The 18,582-nt window shown below is 42.4% G+C and overlaps 1 protein-coding gene across 1 annotated transcript in view; it reads right to left on the minus strand.

Annotated features, from left to right (window-relative positions):
* Positions 1-18,582, minus strand: part of LOC311514748 (disintegrin and metalloproteinase domain-containing protein 20-like) — a 135,819-nt gene that overhangs the window by 101,889 nt on the left and 15,348 nt on the right. The window contains exons 5-8 of the mRNA XM_084617441.1: positions 16,867-16,943; positions 15,907-16,114; positions 11,820-11,891; positions 4,915-4,986 (exon numbers count right to left, since the gene is read on the minus strand). Coding sequence (XP_084473567.1) covers positions 4,915-4,986; positions 11,820-11,891; positions 15,907-16,114; positions 16,867-16,943 — 429 coding nt within the window. The remainder of the gene's footprint in view (positions 1-4,914; positions 4,987-11,819; positions 11,892-15,906; positions 16,115-16,866; positions 16,944-18,582) is intronic.

Genomic DNA, 18,582 nt, shown 5'->3' on the forward strand with positions numbered 1-18,582 from the left:
CTCCACCCAAGAAAGGTGGTGGCTGGAAGCCAGAAACTTTAAGTGGGTGCCCTCAAGGAACCACTCATAAGCAGGAATATCGAGTAGTAGTAGAGAGGTTATATAACCTCTGTACTTGGCACTGGGGCAACTGGAATATTTTGTCCAGTTCTGGTGCCCACAATTCAAGAAGGCTGTTGAAAATTAGAGAGGACTCAGACAAGAATTAGGAAAATAATTAAAGGATTGGAAAACATGTTTATATTGAAAGACTGAAGGAGCTCAATCCCTCAAAGACAAGATTATGGGTTTACTTTTATCAGAGGCTATAAGTACCTATATTAGAAACTGAAATTTTAAAATAGGAGGCTCTTCAATCTAGCTGTAAAAGATTCAGTGGCTAGAAGCTGAATTTAGACAAATTTAGACTAGAAATAAGGCATATATTTATAACCAACTTACCATAAATTGTGGTGGATTCTCTATTTTAAAATCAAGACTGGATGTTTTTCTGAAAGATATGCTCTAGTCCAAAAAGGAATTAATTCAGGTAAATCCTGTGTCCGGAGTCATGCAAGTCAGACAAGATGACGACAATGGGTGCTTCTGGATTTAAAAAATCTATGGATGTTTGTACAGTTTCTAGAATAAACTGAGATTTTCCAAAGCAAGTGAGAGACTATCAAACTCCCCACGTTCTTAGAGTACACCTACACAGTAATTAGACTTCAGCTGACACAGGTTTGCAGGGCTTAGGCTGAGGGACTATTAAATTGCAATGTAGATGTTCCAGCTCAGGCTGCAGTCTGAGGTCTGAGATCCTCTCACCTCGCAGGGTCCTAGAGCCTGGGCTCCAGTCCAAGCCAAGAAAACTACACTGGAATTAAGCAGTTCCGCAGCCCAAGCCCCATGAGCCCAAGTCGCTGGCATGGGCTAACCATGAGTTTTTAATTGCAGTGTAGACATACACTTTGGGTGCAGAAGCAAGCGAAAACCCAGTACTGAAATGGTCAGCTGGGTTACACCGGAAAATAAGGGATACTTTTTGGGGATATTTTTTCTAGTTTCCAAACAGAATCTTGCAAAATATCTTTAAAATCCTAATTAATAAGTGTAAATCACAGTATTTACATATTTTTACAGATTAAGATAAAAGTCTTACACAATTAATTCCGTGTGGTCAAAATGTACCCGGTGCTGAAGAAAATTTTCAACATAGCTTAAAAAAAATCCAATAACCTGATCCAAAAGGTGAGTAATTGTTATTAGGTCCCTTTCTGTCCAGATCTCTAATCCAACCAGTATAATATGAAGACCAAATGGACGGTACATCTAAAAACATAATATTAAGTATTAAAAAGAAGTCATCTACATGTAAAACTTTGAAGCTATTATCCTTAATAGATCCACATTGTTGGTGTCCCTCCCCATGTGTATTTCTGTTGGCATCATCAGTAGCTGCAGGACTCAATTTAAAATCACAATGTTAAAGGGAGGCTTATGGATTTGAAAATCTTATTTCTGGCTGGAAAAACGTTTACATATCATAATTACAAACAACACTTGTAACTACAAAAGCTGAAATAACTTAGAACAATATCTGCTTTTTCATTTCTTTACTTTGTGCATTTGACAGTATTTTGTGTACAGCTTTTCTGTTCTGTCGATGGTCACTTGTACTTTCTGCCTCATGCACGAACATACCATCACTTTCATGCACTGTTCGGGGAATGGGGGGGGATGGGCTTCACTCACGTGCATATTGTTTAACTGGAACTGAAGAGAGGGTTTACCATTAACAAAATTATGTTGTAGAGAACAATCCAACAATAAGTTGGCAGGAGGCTAAACTCGTGGTGGCTTGATATACTCATGGCAGCTCTATGCTAGACGTGCTCCATTGGCACAGCTGCACTGATGCAGCTGCACTGCGGTAGTGCATCTGGTGAAGCTGCTCTATGCTGATGGCGGGGCACTCTCCTGTCGCCATAATTATTCCACCTCCGTGAGAGGCAGAAGCAATGTCAGTGGGAGAGCATCTCCCACCGACATAGTGCCGGCGTGGATAGCTCTTAGGTTGCTGTAACTTGAGTCTTTTTCACACCCTTGAATGACGTAAGTTAGATTGACTTAAGCTGTCGTGTAGACCTGCCCTCAGACTTTAAGGCCAGAAGGGACCGTTATGGTCATCTAGTCTGATCTCCTGCACATTGCAGGCAACAGAAGCCCACCCACCCACTCCTACCATAGGCTCATAATGTCTGGCTGAGTTACCAAAGTCCTCAAACCGCGATTTAAAGACTACAGAGAATTCACTATTTACTCTAGTTCAAACCAGCAAGTGACCTATGCCCCACGCTGCACAGAAAGGCAAAATCCTGTCAGCACCTCTGCTAATCTATCATGGGGGAAAATTTCTTCCCGTCCCCAAACATGGTAATCAGTTGGACACTGAGGAAGTGAGCAAGACCCACTGGCAAGACACCTGGGAAAGAATTCTCTATAGTAACTCAGACTCCTCTCCATCTAGTGTCCCATAGAATCACAGAATCGTAGGACTGGAAGGGACCTAGAGAATTTATCTAGTCCAGTCCCCTGAACTTATGGCAGGACTAAGTATTATCTAGAGCATCCTTGACAGGTGTTTGTCTAACCTGCTCTTAAAAACCTCCAATGATGGAGATTCCACAACCTCCTTAGGCAATTTATTCCAGTGTTTAACTACCCTGACAGGCAGAAAGTTTTTCCTAATGTTCAACCTAAACCACCCTTGCTGCAACTGAAGCCCATTGCTTCTTGTCCTATTAATGAGAACAATTTATCTCCTTCCTCCCTGTAACAATCTTTCATGTACTTTTATGTCCCCACTCAGTGTTCTCTTTTCCAGACTAAACAAACCCAATTTCTTCAGTCTTTCCTCATAAGTCATGTTTTCTAGACCTTTAATCATTTTTGTTGCTCTTCTCTGGACGAGGCCTAATCAGTGCAGAGTAGATCGGAAGAATCACTTATTGTGTCTTGTTTAGCACACTCCTGCTAATACATCCAACCCCTCTCAATTTGGTATCATCCACAAGCTTTATATGTGTTCTCTCTCTGCCATTATCTAAATTATGATGAAGATATTGAACAGAATTGGACCCAGAAATGATCCCTGAGGGACCCCACTTGATATGCCCTTCCAGCTTGACTGTTAACTCTTCTCTGGAAACAGTTTTCCAACAAGTTATGCACCCACCTTATAGTAGCTCCATCTAGGTTGTATTTTCTTGCTATTGGGCTTGCAATTTCATGTGCCAATTCCTTTAATATTTTTGAACAGAGATTTATCCAGACTGCCTGATTTGGGTTTGATTAAGCTGTTGGAATTTGGCTTCCACCTCGGATGTGGTAATTTCTACTTCCATATCCTTGTTCCCATTAGCCACACTGCCCCCAAGCTCCTCATTATTGTTACTAAAAACTGAGGCAAAATATTTGTTTGGGTGTTGGGCCAGACCTATATTATCTTTAATCTTCACCCTGTCGTTCAGTCCTTAGCAACCCCACTGGGAAGCATAGATCAGTGTTCATGTCCCGCTCCCTGCCAGTATCCAGCCCAGGCTGAGGAAGCTAATGATCCCCAACAGCAGCTCATGCACTCATGATCTGTCTCTTCTTGTGACTCAGCCCTCTGACCAAGTCATTTAAAGCCTCACCCCCTTCCGAGATAACAAAAAGTCCAAATAAAACTTAAGGTCTAATGACTTTAGATTAGGTCTTCAAGCCTGATCTAGGCTCAATATTCCTTGCCTCTTTACTCCTGAGGTTTACACCTCCCCTCCTGCGGGCAGTGGTAAGGGAACCCAGGCTCACCTTCTTCTCTGGGTTCCAGCCCAGGGACCCTGTGTTAAGCAGTTAAGATCTACTTCTTACAATCCATTGGTGCTTCCCTGGGTGGCTTCTATCTTTGCCTGGTTGCAGACATCTTTCACAGAGCTACACTCTAATCCTCTGTCCCCAAAGCTCCATCTCCTTGGTCAGCTTCTTCCCAGTCTGCTGCTGAGGAACTTCCTCAAGGTAACTCTCAGATTCTCTAGTAGGGTTGCCACTGATGCATCCCCAGAATACCGGGAACCCAGGTACTTCCAAAACAGCATAGATCCACCCCTGCCTGCATAATCCCTCCCCGAGACCTTGCATGAACTCACAAAGAGGACACCATTTTGCAGACCATGCCACCCCAGCCTGTCCAGTGCATGTGAGGTCACTCCACATGGAGGATGCCATTTTGCAGAGGGTATCACCCCTCCCTTTACCAGCATGACCTTGCAGGCACCATGCGTGTGAGGTTGTGTTGCACAAAGGATGGTGTGACCTCAGATGCACAGTACATGGAAAGTCATTCCAGCAGTGGCAGAGCAACATGCTCTGGAAAATGACATCTTCTGTGTCATGACCTCACATGCACTGTGCGTGCAAGATCACACTGGCACAGGTGGAGCAGCATGCTCTGATACCAGACAAAACCACATCCAGTACCAGATAGGAACAAACATTACCAAAAACAGGTCCAGCTGGCTTAAAACCAGTTGAATGGCCAGCCTGCTGTTTGGTTGTCTCCCTTTTCTGCCTAAGCTATAGCCTTTTATCACAGCGAATGCTAATTATCCACTTAATCACAGCTAGAGATGTAACTGATCCATTTATTCACCTCTTCCTGACTGCTACCGTGTGAGATCTAGACACCCCATCACAGATGGACTATATTTTGTTGGTTCTACTCGATGCCAGCAAAAAACAGGAAATTTGATTGCTAAAGGAAAAGGCATAACAAGACATTCCCTTGAATTGGGTAGGTTACTAACCTAGACTAGGTACAATTGGTCAGTCCTAACACTGCGTCAGCCACAGGAGTCCCAAAAATGAGAATAAGGAGAGTAAATAATAACTCACTTCACTTGTTAAATGGATATATTGAAGCATCTTCAATGTCACTAAAGTTTCATTGGAATCCTCAAGGCGAAACTAGGAGTGAAAAGAACATTTTAGAATCTCCATCCTGAAGAGAAATTAATTCCATGTGATATCTTTAAACAGTAGCACATTTCATGAAAAATCTTTCCATTAAGTGTGATTCAGACATATTTGCTTACATATTACTATTTCACTTCTCCCATTAATTTTTATTAACTTACATTTTCCAAGAAAAGGGAGTTATATTCCTGTGATTCTACTTCTCTGAAAATACTCCATCAGGATTTTCACCCTTGGATCTTGACTGAAGAGCTCATTATCAAAAAACTAATGTTCTTGTAGGCAATTATCAACTGTGATCAAATCACCCCTTAACCTTCCTTTTGCTAAACTGAGTAGATTGAGCTCCTTGAGTCTATCACTATAAGGCATGTTTTCTAATCCTTTAATCATTCTTGTGACTATTCTCTGACCTTTCTCCAGTTCATCAAACATCCTTCTTGAATTGTGGACACCAGAACTGGACACAATATTGCAATAGTGGTTGTACTAATGCCCAACACAGAGGCAAAGAAACTCTCTACTACTACTCAAGATTCCCCTGTTGATGCATCTAATGATCACATTAGCCCTTTTGGCCACAGCATCACGCTGGGATCTCATGTTCAACTTGGACTTAGGCAAATCTTTTAGAAAGTCATCCAATCTTTATTTCGAAACTTCAGTGATGGTAAATCTATGGTATCCCCTTGTAAATTGCTCACAAGGTTAATGAACTGCTCTGTTAAAAATTTCCAGTCTGAATTTATTTAGTTCCAGTCTCCAGACACTGGGTCTTGTTATATCTTTGTCTGTTAAACTAAAGAGCCTCTACTATCACTGATCATCTCCCATTGTTGTAGACTGTATGCAAGTCACTTCTTAACCTTTTTCTTTGTAAACTGAACAGATTGAACTTCTTAAACCTCTCACTGGAAAGCAGGTTTTCAGACCTCAAATCATCTTTGTGGGTATTTGCTGAATCCTCATCCATTTTGCAACATCCTTTTTAAAGTGTGGATATCAGAACTGGACATAGTGTTCCAGTAATGGTTTTACCAATGCTGGATACAGAAGTAATACCATCTTCTTACTCTGACTCAGTGTTGCCCTGTTTATAAACCCAAGAAGTGGTTTAGCTCACTTAGCTAGGGCATTACACTAGGAGTTCATGTTCAGTGGGTTATCCACCACCATCCTTGTTTTCCAGAGTTTTCCAGTCTCCTATAGATGCCGATTCTGAGGGTGCTCCGGGGCTGGAGCACCTACAGGAAAAATACGGTGGGTGCTGATCACCCATTGGCAGCCCATCAGCTCCCCTCCACCCACCAGTGGCTCCCGCCTGCTGAGGCCCCCACAAATCAGCTCCTCCCTCTCCCTTCCTGTACCTCCTGCCTGACGCGATCAGCTGGTTCGCGGGGTGCAGGAGGCTGGGGGAGGGAGGAGCGAGGGCACGGCATCCTCAGGGGTGGGGGCGGAGTGGGGTCGAGAAGAGGCACGGCAGAGCCTTGGAGGAAGGGGTAGAGTGGGGGCAGGGCCTGGGGCAGAGCCGGGGTTTGAGCACCCCCCAGCACTTTGGAAAATCAGCACCTGTGCAGTCTCCAATTCTGCTAGTTACATTCTTTGCTCCAGAGGTCTGTCTACACTGCAGACTTACCACATTCTTATGTGTTTTAGCCCAAACGCTCCTACCATCCACACACAAAACCATTAGCCACAAGCTTATATGTCCTTTGAACCGATGTTCTATTGCACTCCTGGGGTATGGGTAAAAGCATGTGTTTCGTTTTAAGGTGTATGCCTACTTCCTAACTTCGTAATGATCATGGAACTAAAGTATGTGTAACTGAGTGGGTGTTTGGTTAATCCTCGAATACCATCTCATAATTCCTAGGGCTTGTGCCTTCCACCTCTTCTGTTTACTTCCTTCCTTTTACCCTCCTATGAACAGGTAGCTACCTGCCAGTTTATTTACACTGGTCAATTAATCTTTCTTTCCACATGACTTGCTCCATTTTCTACAGAGCTCAATCTTCAAGCTGAGCCAAATACATGATGCTTACCCAGCATGCTGCTATCTGGCCAGAGGAGCATGCCAGCGTTCTGGTTAACCTATGGTGTGAGGAAAGCAAGGACCATGATTTTAGAAGAAGCATCAGAAACCTGAAATTATATGTAAGGATCTCAAAGAATTTGATGGAGTGGGGATCAGTTGGACTGCTACCTAGTGCAGGGAGCATAGTAAATACCTCAAAACCATCTACTCACAGGCCAAGGATGACAATGGCAGATCCTGGAACTCCCTGACTACTAGCCCCTACTACAAAGAGTTCAAATAGCTGCTTGCCCCCATCCTGAGCTTAGAGCCCACAGTGACTAGCTTCCTAACAGGGATGGTATGATGATTTTCAGACTGAAGGAAGAGGAGATGTGGATAGCACCAGAAGACTGACAGAGGGGGCAGAATAGCAGAAAAAGACCCCAGAACAGACTCTGCAGCAGGAACCAGCACCATACCAGGCCATGCAGCAGAGTGGGCCTGGAGCCATATTCCAAAGAGTTGTTCAGGAATGAGCCTGGGGAACAGCTTGGAGAGGAAGAAGCGATACAGCAGAAACCTGTTGAGGTTTCAAAGAAATCTGATGAGGTTCAATAAGGATAAGTGCAGGGTCCTGCACTTAGGACGGAAGAACCCAATGCACAGCTACAGACTAGGGACCGAATGGCTCGGCAGCAGTTCTGCGGAAAAGGACCTAGGGGTGACAGTGGACGAGAAGCTGGATATGAGTCAGCAGTGTGCCCTTGTTGCCAAGAAGGCCAATGGCATTTTGGGATGTATAAGTAGAGGCATAGCGAGCAGATCGAGGGACGTGATCACCCCCCTCTATTCGACATTGGTGAGGCCTCATCTGGAGTACTGTGTCCAGTTTTGGGCCCCACACTACAAGAAGGATGTGGATAAATTGGAAAGAGTCCAGCAAAGGGCAACAAAAATGATTAGGGGTGTCATAAATATAAAGGGAAGGGTAAACCCCTTTGAAATCCCTCCTGGCCAGGGGAAAGCTCCTCTCACCTGTAAAGGGTTAAGAAGCTAAAGGTAACCTTGCTGGCACCTGACCAAAATGACCAATGAGGAGACAAGATACTTTCAAAAGCTGGGAGGAGGGAGAGAAACAAAGGGTCTGTGTCTGTCTGTATGCTGGTTTCTGCCAGGGATAGACCAGGAATGGAGCCTTAGAACTTTTAGTAAGTAATCTAGCTAGGTATGTGTTAGATTATGATTTCTTTAAATGGCTGAGAAAAGAATTGTGCTGAATAGAATAACTATTTCTGTCTGTGTATCTTTTTTGTAACTTAAGGTTTTGCCTAGAGGGGTTCTCTATGTTTTTGAATCTAATTACCCTGTAAGATATCTACCATCCTGATTTTACAGGGGGGATTTCTTTATTTCTATTTACTTCTATTTTTTATTAAAAGTCTTCTTGTAAAACACTGAATGCTTTTTCATTGTTCTCAGATCCAAGGGTTTCGGTCTGTGGTCACCTATGCAAATTGGTGAGGCTTTTTATCCAACATTTCCCAGGAAAGGGGGGGTGCAAGTGTTGGGAGGATTGTTCATTGTTCTTAAGATCCAAGGGTCTGGGTCTGTAGTCACCTAAGCAAATTGGTGAGGCTTTTTACCAAACCTTGTCCAGGAAGTGGGGTGCAAGGTTTTGGGAAGTATTTTGGGGGGGAAGGACGTGTCCAAACAGCTCTTCCCCAGTAACCAGTATTAGTTTGGTGGTGGTAGCGGCCAGTCCAAGGATAACGGGTGTAATATTTTGTACCTTGGGGAAGTTTTGACCTAAGCTGGTAAAGATAAGCTTAGGAGGTTTTTCATGCAGGTCCCCACATCTGTACCCTAGAGTTTCAGAGTGGGGGAGGAACCTTGACAAGGGGTCTGGAACACATGACTTATGAGGAGAGGCTGAGGGAACTGGGATTGTTTAGTCTGCAGAAGAGAAGAATGAGGGGGGATTTGATAGCTGCTTTCAACTACCTGAGAGTTCCAGAGAGTGTTGGTTCCAGAGAGGATGGTTCTAGACTATTCTCAGTGGTGGAAGAGGACAGTTGCAGTGGGGGGGAGGTTTAGGTTGGATATTAAGAAAAACTTTTTCACGAGGAGGGTGGTGAAACACTGGAATGCGTTGCCTAGGGAGGTGGTGGAATCTCCTTCCTTAGAAGTTTTTAAGGTCAGGCTTGACAAAGCCCTGGCTGGGATGATTTAATTGGGGATCGGTCCTGCTTTTGAGCAGGGGGTTGGACTAGATGACCTCCTGAGGTCCCTTCCAACCCTGATATTCTATGATTCTATGAACCGCAGCTAGAGCCTTGCAAGTGGCACCGATCAACTCTGTTATTATTATAATGTTGGAAATTGCCAGATAAGTGGAAGGGGAGGAAGGAGGGATATCCAGATTCCAACCAATAAAATTATTGTTACACAGAGATTACATTAATGGGGGATGAATTTAGCTTCAATTGAGCGTGGAAGCCACACCTTTTCTCTAGCCCCCCTTTTACCTCCCCAACCAAGACAGATTCCAAATGGGATAAAGATGTAAATAAGCCACTATCAATTCATTTTTTACAATTAAAAAAGGATGAGGACTACAGATTTAGTAATCATTGGTGCATATTTCTGCATATACTGTTCTCTTTGTAACTCTGTCACATTAGTAGATTGCTATAAAATTATACCACTGTTGTAGGCAGTGTTGTTGCAGCTATGTGCATCCCAGGATATTACAGAAGGTGGGTGAGATATTATTTTATTGGACCAACTTCTCTTGGAATGCTTTCAAGTTTACACAGAGCTTGTTTACAAGTCTGGGTACATTTCTGGTCTATGTGAGCTCAAAACCTTGTCTCTTTAACAAACAGAAGCTGGTCCAATAAACTTCACGCACCTTGTCTCTATAGAATTATAACACTATTAGCAGTACAGTAGTATGCTTTGGTTGAGAAGTCCCAGTGGCTCTAGTAAGTGGAAAAGTCCCTTGGGGATGGTGATACTGGGCTCCTGGCCCTGTCCATTCGTGGCATGCTATCTGGAGTGTGTGTGTGTGCTGGGGGGGAGATGGAGGAGGCAGAAGAGAGTCAGTCCTGGTGCATCTTACTTCAGCACCATGCCAATGTTTGCCTGGATTTTCTCCCATTGCCGGCAGTTGATGCTTGAAAAGTTTGCACATAAGAGAAATTCTAGATGGTTGGCGAGATTCCTGGGCAAGACAAACTTCCAATGGCCATCCTTGTATTTTAATAGCCTTCTTCTCTAATTGACATGCTCTTCAGTTAGCAGATGATAAAAATAAATCTCCTCTGTATAGATGGAATTCCTCTGCTGGCCTGGAAAAGTTGCTCCCTCTTCCACTCTAGGACCTCCAACAGATTAATATCTTCCCAGGTTTCTCTGGCCTGAAAGAATGTTAAAACCTAATACTGGTAAGAGGCCATGATCTGATTACCCCCACATGCCAAAAGCAGGTCCCAATTAAAAAAAATAAATCAAATTGTCACAACAGTGTATCTTTGGTCTGGATATCTGACTAGCATGAGAATCTGAACAGTCCTGTGTATAAAGATAGAATAAAAGTATACTTAGATGATAAAAGTATTAAACTTTAGCCTTGTCATGATGTTCAACACTAAAAGGGGGAGCGGAATTTTTTTTTCCTTTCTTTCTCTCCATGGACAGAAAATATACTCTTCCATGTTCTTGATAGACCCTCCCACTTCTGCTGAACCAAGGCAAGCACCTGGATCTCTTACAGAGAGGACTCTCAACCAGTACAGGAAAAGGCTCAGATGAACTGCTGCACGACAACGTGGACAAGTCAGACGAACAACTGTACTATCGCCAAGGGAACGAGGATCAGAACATGTAGAGCATGTAGCATCAAGAGTCTCAACACTGCCATGGATTAATTGCCCAACAAGACCATCACCATTGCTTTCTGAAGGACAGAAACTGCTGCTGAAATGCCCACCACTGGCTCACAGAAATGACAACGCAGCTGCAAGCAAAAACAGCTCTTCCACAGGTACTATATCCATGGCTTGCCACTGGCTGGGATTCACATACAATGCCAAGCTTACATAGTGCCTCCAGGACCCAAGCTTTATTGGTGATAGGTCCATGTGTTAGGAAGTCATGGCATATAGCGGAAGAACTCAGCTGCACGTGCTCAGAGCCAGGAATCTGATTACAGGTAGGACGTCTCCTCTAAAAAAAAAAAAGTTGCTAATGAGCATCACTCCTGTGGCTAATATCTGAATCCCATTAACACTGATGTTAATGGGACAGGACTGGTTCCTGGCAAAATGTTGCCTTTAACCTGAAGTTGCTATTATCACAATTACTATTAAGAAGCATCCACTATAGGAGTACAAGATGTACTGGTGCAGAACTGATATCCAAATAGGTGAGTCTGTTGAGTTTATGTCAGAGCATATTCTTGAGGCACTATTTAAGACCCCTTCCTTAATCTCAAAGCAGATCGATCCAGCCTTAACCAGCACCATTTTCACACAGGCTGAACAGCTGCAACTATAACCAGTGACAATTACATTTCATGGACACACAAATTATGTCAGTGAACTTTCATCAACTGAAGAGTATATTTACATTTCTAACCAATGACTAAGGAGAATGGTTCACATCCTGATCTATAAATCAAACTTCAATGTTTCATATATATTTCTACTGGGAGATTTAAGTACAGAAGGATTACTACTAAAATAGTTTTAATGTATCAAATTACAATTAGAACAAAGCACTATCGTTATAATTTGATGAGACTTACCTTGGCTTTGTCTGCTACAAAATAACATTCTAAGTATCTGGAAGATGTGTACGAAGGGCTTAGTCCATCTTTCTGGAAGTGAAGATATGTAAAGCAGGGTTATGTAAAGTAAATTCAGGTGTTTTACCTGTATGAAGAGTCATAGAAATACAGCTCTGAACCATACTCTCCTGTATTACACAATTCACCCCATGGGAACATCTCACAGAAATATAATTCAATACAATTCTGCAGAATAACATTGTCATGGCACCTACAATATGAATTTGAATAGAACTGCACAAAACTAACTGACAACACTGAGTATGTAATACTGTAAAAATAATTTTTCTTTGCCATAGGGCTTCTCTAGAGCAGTGGTTGTTCACATTTTTTTCAGTGGGGAAACAAAACCATCTGCAGTTTCTTGCTGTAACCCACCCAATCCCACAATCTTTTTGTGCAGCAAAGGATTTAGGTCAAAATAAGAAGTAGTTCTTTTGGTCCCAGTGCTGTTGCTGGGTATGGACAAGCTTCTCACTTCTTTTTTTCCTGCAACACTTGGTTTCAGTGAAGCTGGGCTTTAAGAGGCTGTGAACTGCTCATGACAGTTTAGCAGTCATGGAATTTTATATATTTCCACCTCACTACACCTGGAGGGCTGTCATTGAAAAGGCACGCACAGTTGATCTGCCTCTGCTGGAGACAAGAGCCCCAGATCTATTTCCCTCCAATGTAAGTTGAAGGGCTCCATTTGTTAACATCATAGACTACTTGAATGCAATCAGCAATCCATCCTGAACACTTCTGAGCTGAAACTGATTGTTCTTTTGATATGCAACCGAATGCCACAAAGAGTGATTGATTTGCAGGTGGGTTTTGTTTTGATAAGGTGGTACAAACGTGTTCTTTAATATGAAAAATATGAAGCTTTGCTTCCCCTGCAGATGAATGAGTTCTTAGGGAAAAAACACTGATAAGTGGAGGTATTGGTTGATGTCAAAGTCTGAGACCCCCTTCAGAATGAAAATTAGGACAAGGTCTCATTGTCATTCTGTCCACAATAAAGACAATATATGGAGAATTTGACATGAATTGTATATCTTTACTTTTTCTCATAGAATAAGCAAAGGCTACTAGGAATACAGTTGTCACTGATCACTGATGTAACAAACAAGATGACAGGCTCATAGGGTGGAACAATCTATTTTGAGAGAATCAAGTTTAGGTGCCATGAGAGAAGTATCCAATTTATGGGTGGAAAAACTCATGTTAAACAATTTAAAAGTCTGTTAACTGTCTGGTGGGGAAAAACAGAAGTTCCTTGTTCTGGTGGATGACAGGCCAACATTGCTGCTAAATGGGAAACTGAACTTTTGGGAACTTAACAACAAACCTGATATCTTTAAAGATAATAAATAGCACAAAAATCATGAGAACAGAAGCTTAGATCAGAACACAACTATGACTGGATGCCAACTGTTAGAAAGCTTATTCCTTCGCTCTCCCACTTCCCTGGTCCTTCTTGCATGAAGAGAGAACAATACCCGAAGTCCGAAGGTGCAAACAATTCAATGTTTATTGGAGTGAACCTCCAGTAAGCTTAAATCCAAGTTCCTTTTTCCTTATTTTCAAATCCCAACTTACTTCCTGTTTGCCCCTAATTTATATAGTAATATTCTTAGCTATACCTTAACCAATCATTCTACTGAAATTTACCTAACCAATCCTAACATATTGTAACATGATTAGCTAACCAATTATATCCCACCACCTTAATTAGTTTACACCCAGCAAAATTAATTATACAGCAGACAGAAACAATCACAGAATCAGACAGAGACCATGCAAATAAACAATAGCAAAGTGGGAACTATAATGACAAAACAATACAGAAGTGAGGATTTCACAACTACATCTATAAAGACATAAGGGTTTCCCAGCTGTGTCTATTGATAAGTGAGTTCTTACAAGACAGAAAACTTAAATTTCCTTTTACATCTTCTAGGCTCTTCCCTTTCTCTGGAGGTGATAGATTGGATCACCTTCCTAACAGCCCCATATTGACTAGCTTGGAATGTGAGGATCTGACCGTACGATTCCCAGCTTATGGCTGCCTCTGTTGCTTAGCCAAAGACATTGGCCTAAGAACAGGGCCTCAGACTGTCACAGTGAGAGAAGGCCCTTACACAGATTCTTTCTTGTATACCTCTATTACTAGCTAAAAGATAAACATATACCTACATTCTTAATGTGTAGGCCTGACCGGCAGGCCTGAATATCTATATCCTAACACCAACAAGGAAAAATGCTTCCATTTATCCACGTATGTTCTTCTAGTTGCTTTCACGCTCTGTAATACAATATTTTGAATGTCCAAGAAGCAGCTCTTGTCCACAGAAGTCAACCATGCAACATCCACGCCGTCAGGCAGAGGGATACTGACTCTGGATGAAGGATTAAATCATGATTCTGAGAGATTATGTCCTTCTGTGGTGATAATGTTTATGAAGCCACAGTTGAATAGATGTACAAGGTCTGAATACCAGAAGTGGTGTGGGCATGTTGGAGCTATCACAAGACCGGCAGGTAATTGCCTCTGATGACGCATCACACTCTTTGGCTCAGGGATGACTCACTGGGCTTAAGTAGGCACAGGCCCAAAGGTAACTCAGAAATGACTCATCACAGTCACAGCGGGGAGAGCCAATGAGAATGGGACTCTCTCGCACAGGTTGTCTTGGTTTATCTACCAGTTCAAAGATGACAATACCCTGGCTGGATGCATACTAACTAGTCCAGATGGTGTATCTGAGGGGAGTAGACTGATTTGAGCCATGCCTACATACCTCAGAGATGGAGTCTGGCATGCGGGGCGGAAGTAGCAGCCATGTGCCCAGGAGCCTTAGGCAATTCTGCCTGTGGTTTGTGGCTGACCTTTGAACATCACACAAAGGTCCTGTATAGCTCAAAACATAGGTAAGAGCAAATAAGCCTTGGCTGAGGTCAAGTCCAGGACCACCCCAATGAACTCTATTCTTTGGAGTGGTGACAGGAATGATTTTTCTCTATTTATTTTCAGGTGTATAAAGGTGAACAGATAGAGTCTACGGGATATTGCTCTTCACCTGATGACTGGAGTGACCCCAGAGCAACCATGAACGTCTCAACAGCAGAGTTAGGCTGCTACAACTGCCATGCACTAGGTGAAAACCCTCGGTGCAGATGATAGTTCAAAGGGTAGTATGAGTAACTGTTAATGATGTCCTCCGATCAAGTACCTTAGGAGCCTTCTGTGGCCAGGGCTGATTGCCCCATGGAAGTAGACATCCTGCAAGTTGAGGACAGTATGCCAGTCACCCAAATCTAGAGAAGAGATAAAGGGTAGAAAGGGTAACTATATGAAACATTAACTTTTTGAGTGTGAGGGTTCGTCCTGAGATCTAACGCCAGCCCAAGATGAGTGGGGGGCAATCTCCACAGCTGTGGGAAACAGGGACTGGAGAACAGAGTCCTAATTTCACTTGCCTGCTCCCAATGCACTCCCCCACTTCAGTCCATAGGTCAAGAACACACCAAGAGGAAAAGGAGAAAGAAAGGTGGGAAAGATTAACTGCAACACTAACTCTACTCTCCGTTCTACCCCAGAATTTCAGGCCTTCCCTATGTGAAACACAAACAGAGGGGGAAAAGTGAGCTCTTTCTGCAAGATGGAAGCAGAATTTTGGGCTTTTTCTAATCCTGACCAAAGGGAGACAACATTTCTAGAAAGCATAGATGACAACATTTCTAGAAAGAAATCAGCAAATAGAAATAGAGCTGGAACTTCTACTCCAGCAGAGACAGATCAACTGGGGCATTTAGGCACACAGGTTTAGCATAGATTCCATGATTCTGACAAATTGCTTTCCTCACAATCAGACAGGAATGCTTTTAGTTTCCAGACTTATAGATGGACAAACTATGGAAGAAGAGATTTATTTTGTGAATTTCCAGCAGAGGTGAGCTCACTTCTAACAATGAGTTTGAAAGATGGGTCTAACACGCATACTTTGTAAGTTCTCCATAATATCAATTTACTTTACGTGAATCTATATAGAACACTTACACCTATTACAAGCTGTTTCTCAGTTTGAATCTCAGGTATTTGATGTTCTCTGTTTTCAGCTGCTCCATCTTTGATATCTTCATCAATTACTCCACACCGACCAGGTGAGTCTTCTTCAGCCATCATTCGATAAATAATGTGTTGAAACGTAGAGGAAGATTTAACAGGTTCAATTTCATAGTTTAAATCATAAACCTTCAAATGTCCCCTGAGAATTGCAAAATTGAAGTGTGATTAAGGGGCTCAAAACTGAAAAGTTTCTTAAAAGATGTACATAAATATTAGAGTTGGTCAGAAATTTTTCATCTCAATTATTTTTGATGTATAATGCAGTTTTTGAAATATTGAAATTTCCTCTCTTCCTTCCTGAAAGAAAAGTGCTATAGGGGAAAATCATTTTCAATTAACAATCAAATACAAATGTTCTTGGTAACACAGCTACTCTGGAGAGGCAACAATTAAGAGCTTGAAGAGTCCCAAGTGATCACCATGCCACAGATCAGTCATCACTGCACTACATTCTGTTTTACAATCTATAAAATAAAAAAAGAAAATAAGATTACAGACTTTTGAATCTCGCTCTATGGAATAAGAAAAGGAGGACTTGTGGCACCTTAGAGACTAACCGATTTATTAGAGCATAAGCTTTTGTGAGCTACAGCTCACACGATATGCATCTGAGGAAGTGAGCTGTAGCTCACGAAAGCTTATGCTCTAATAAATCGGTTAGTCTCTAAGGTGCCACAAGTCCTCCTTTTCTTTTTGCGAATACAGACTAACACGGCTGCTACTCTGAAACCTGGCTCTATGGAATGACCCTTATGAACTAGTTTGCATGAAATCTGCATTCGGAAAAGAAGGCACTAAAAAATGATTCTGTTATGTTAAATCTACATTCCCATCTCAGAAGAAAGTAATTCACATTGTTTACAATCTAACCAAATGAGGGGCCAACATTACCAGAGCCCAGAGCAGGTGCTGAGAACTGCAACAGATTCTGGCACATCCTCCACATATCCAGAGTAGTAGCAATCATCCTGCAAGGTCCAAAAAAATGTTTTTCTTCTCTACCATTAATTGTAGTCAAATAGAACAACAGACACTAGTTACACAAAATTAAAGATACACAACACAATGACAAAACTCTTTTGCATCTGCTCTCAAAATGTGGTTCCAAGATGAAAAGTGACCATATATAAATGGCACCTTTTCACGCAGCAGATCTGTTTGTGTGTGCACTCAGAGTTAGTTCTGCTGACTTTGGTAGCAAAACCACGTTTTGCTACTTTTTACTCATGTTAACCATGCAGAGACAATGCAGCTGAAACAGAGTGAGCTTCAAAAGGGAGGTTCTCTTATATTGCACCTTTCACACAACAAATTCCTATCTACCTTACTATTCACACTTCTGCAGCCTTAGCATCAACAACTAGCTGAAGGCTGCTGTTTGCAGTACATGATGGAAATGATATTAATTTTTCTCATTTAGTGCAGTCTAGGGAAGGTAAAGGAAAAGGGATGAAGCAGCCTCAATTTAACACCCAAACTACATAATCTTGCTTTATCTAGTATTTCAAATAGTTGAGAAAAAAGTACTGATTCATATGGAAATCTGACACCATATGTAACAAGGATGATATATACAAGTGCTGGCAAGAAACAGAAGTTAAAAAGCAGCCTTACTTGTGTATTTTCTTCCTCAGACCCTCCATGTCCGGACAATGGCCTGTTCCCCTTTTCCCTAATACTGGAGGCAGACCAACTCCAGAACAATATAATTTCTTCCACTTGAGAAGACAACTGCATAAAAGTTAAAGTATTATCTGGCTCCGTTCATTTGCAACAAAGCCTTGATAAGAAGAATCCCCAAATCTCTTAAGAAAATAAAGCATTCTTCTCTTTCAAATTACTTAAATGAATGATCCTTGAAGGGAGAATCAAATTGTCAGACATGGGGGATATTAGAAAGGATATTCACAAGCAGGACTGAAGTTTCCTATTCATGTATTTGTATTACAGTACATAATAATTGGGGCTTATTAGGACTACTCCAATATGTAAAGTACACTAGAGTATAGATCAGTGGTGGGCAACCTGCAGCCTGCACGCTGCACACGGCAAGTCAGGGTAATCTACTGGCAGGCCACCAAACAGTTTGTTTACATTTGCACGGCCACCTGCAGCTCCAGTGGCCAGGGTTCGCGGTTCCCGGCCAATGGGAGCTGCAGAAAGCAGCACGGGCCACAGGGACATACTGGCCACTGCTTCCTGTGGCTCCCATTGGCCGGGAACAGCGAACCGCAGCCACTGGGAGCTGCGGGCAGCCGTGCAAATGTAAACAAACTGTTTGGCAGCCTGCCAGTGGATTACTCTGATAGGCCACAGGTTGCCCACCACTGGTATAGATCATATAAAACAGTAAATACTGCGCACATGTAACTGCCATATTTTCCTCACCACTCCAGGGTATTCTTTGGGCTTGGGTTGTCCAGAGTTCTTGGACCATCTGGGCTTAACAAAGAAGACAGAGCCCCCCCTTGTTCTCTTGCCCCCAAAGCCTCCTCCCTGTCTGGCTCTCTCTGTTTCTGTGCGGCTCACTATTTAAAACCCTTCACTCCCTTCCTTTCTTCTGTCTTTTGGATAACTTTCCTCTCTCCTTCTTTCCCTGTTCCCTTC

Source organism: Lepidochelys olivacea (genome assembly GCF_965140295.1).
Source record: "Lepidochelys olivacea isolate rLepOli2 genome assembly, chromosome: 1".
NCBI classification, from domain to species: domain Eukaryota; kingdom Metazoa; phylum Chordata; order Testudines; family Cheloniidae; genus Lepidochelys; species Lepidochelys olivacea.